Source organism: Monodon monoceros, unplaced genomic scaffold, assembly GCF_005190385.1.
Source record: "Monodon monoceros isolate NGI ecotype Baffin Bay Population unplaced genomic scaffold, NGI_Narwhal_1 Contig6184_ctg1, whole genome shotgun sequence".
In the NCBI taxonomy this organism is placed as follows: Eukaryota; Metazoa; Chordata; class Mammalia; order Artiodactyla; family Monodontidae; genus Monodon; species Monodon monoceros.
The window spans coordinates 2,176-4,274 of record NW_021701940.1 but is presented as its reverse complement, the minus strand read 5'-3'; the positions used below and the strand labels follow the sequence as shown (position 1 = coordinate 4,274).

General features: G+C 65.7%; 1 protein-coding gene across 1 annotated transcript; it reads right to left on the bottom strand.

Annotated features, from left to right (window-relative positions):
- Window positions 1-6: 6 nt before the first annotated feature.
- On the bottom strand, window positions 7-1,871 carry LOC114890668 (UMP-CMP kinase 2, mitochondrial-like). Its single transcript, XM_029214413.1, is given in 2 exon segments — window positions 7-909; window positions 1,102-1,871. Coding segments are annotated over 2 exon segments (861 nt in total). The 5' UTR covers window positions 1,777-1,871; the 3' UTR covers window positions 7-723.
- Between the last annotated feature and the right edge of the window lie 228 nt (window positions 1,872-2,099).

Genomic DNA, 2,099 nt, shown 5'->3' with positions numbered 1-2,099 from the left:
ACAGTGGAACCATGGGCCCTGTGTGTCACAAATGTGGGAAATCAGCCACACTGTAGGCTCCAAAGAAAGCAGTCAGCATCCCGTCCTTTGCTAAGCTCTTGGGGGCTCAGAAGAGTGCCAAGCACTGCAATCAACAAGCGGGTAGGGCGGCGTCTCCGGGAGATTCCAGGTTTTGAACTGTGCATGACCTCACGTGTACTCACAGCACCTCTACAGAGAGGCCCAGACATGTATTTTCTTCTTACGTGCTTACTCTGAGCCAGGCAACAGTCTAAGTGCTTTCACAGTATTAACCTGGCCACTGTTGAAGAGAACCCTGTGAGTGTGCTACCGTTATTAACCCCATCTACGGATCAGGGAAACCAAGGCAAAGAAGCATGTTTAATAAACTTACTGAAAGTAACACAAGTAATACATGCCAGAGTTTGGATTCAGACCCAGGTCTTGCAATCTTAACCACTCGGGAATACTATCCCAAGGCTCATACAAGGTATCTAAGACCCATAGTGCAGCCTAGGGACCTGCCCAGGCTGCGCTCAGGCAGAATCTTAGCTGTCCCGCACTGAGCACCTCTTGTGGGTCAGATGCTTCCCTGTCCTAACACTGCAAGGCAGGTATTTTACAGATGAAAAGGCACAAAGCAACACGGAGTAGCCGAGTGTCTGGGTGGCAGCCAGTAAGCAAGCAGGCACCGCTTAATCTAAGTTTCTTAAAACCCCAAGCTCATGCCCTTTCTCTACACCCCGACCTCCCGGAACAGGGTCCCCACTTCCAAGATGGCATTGCTTTCCCTGTACCCAGCGGCACACCCCCACCCCCACCTCGGGCACCGCCAGCGGGGGAGCCGCACCGCTCCTGTTGGGATGTCAGTTTCCCCCATGGGGTTCGGAGTCCCTGGCGAGCAAGAATCTGGAAAGAGCCACGGTGTCTAAACAGAGGCTGGCCCATCGGCGACCTTCACCACCAGATTTGCGCTCGGGAGTAAAGCAACTCCCTGGCAAAGGGAGGTCTGGACAGGCCAGCCCCGCGGAGAGCGCACGGTGTCCACTTCCCTGGCCTGGGGGATCCACCCTGAGCGCTGGGAAGAGATCCAACTCTTACCGCCTCCAGAACGGCGCGGGCGGCCTCCCGGCGGGGGAAGACCCCGGAGCTAGGCAGGTCCGGCACCACCGGGTGCAGCACGGGCTCCGGCACGGGCACGACGCGCTCGCGGCCCAGCTGCCGCCACCCCAGGCCGTCCTGCCGTTCCCACGGGAGCTGCCACAGCCGGCAGAGCGGGTCGCCGGAGAACTCGGCCAGGCGCGGGCGCGGAGCCTCCGGGCAAGCATCCAGCAGTGCCAGCAGAGCGCTCCGGGTGTCGGGGCTGTCGCGGGGGTCGCAGAGAAGGAAGCCGTGCTGCAGGCCCCCCGCCCCGCCGCCCGGTTGGTATCACAGCAGGCGGCGCAGCTGGCACCGCCGGAAGGGGCCGCGCCGCAGCTGGTGCAGCAAGCGCTGGTGCAGCCGGGCCGCGCGCACCCGGGCCGCGCAGCCCGCGCTCCCGGCCACCGGCACGCTCAGAGAATAGCTGCGGCCCGGGGGGCCCAGGAGCGCGGCCACGCCGGGGTCGGGGCGCGCGCCCGGGGCCTCGTCTCCCACTGCGAAGTGAGCCAGGGTGCAGCCGGGCAGCTCCAGCGCGAAGCAGCGCGGCGGCGCCATGGCCCGACCGCAGGCCCCGCGCCGCAGCCCCGAGAGACGCGCGAGCAGCAGTGGGGCGCGCGGGCGGCGGCCAAAGACCATGGGCGCCTCCCGGTCCCGCCCCGCGCGTCGAAAACGAAACCCGGGACTCGGCGGGCGGCGCCGCGGGGAAAAGCGAAAGCGAAGCGGCGGCGGCGGCGGCGGCGGGGGCGGCGGCGGGAGGCGGGCAGGGCCCTGGATGGGGCGCCCTCCCCGGCCTCCGCTTCCACCTCCGCCTAGCCGGGAGGTCGCACCGGGAGCAGGCAGCCGCCGGGAGGGGATTCCCGCAGGGGCCGGGCCGCAGGCTGCCGCCGATGGGGACCCGCGCTGCGATCGATGGGGAGCGGGCAGGGGGTGCCAGGCCCCGTTTGAATAATTCCTGGGAG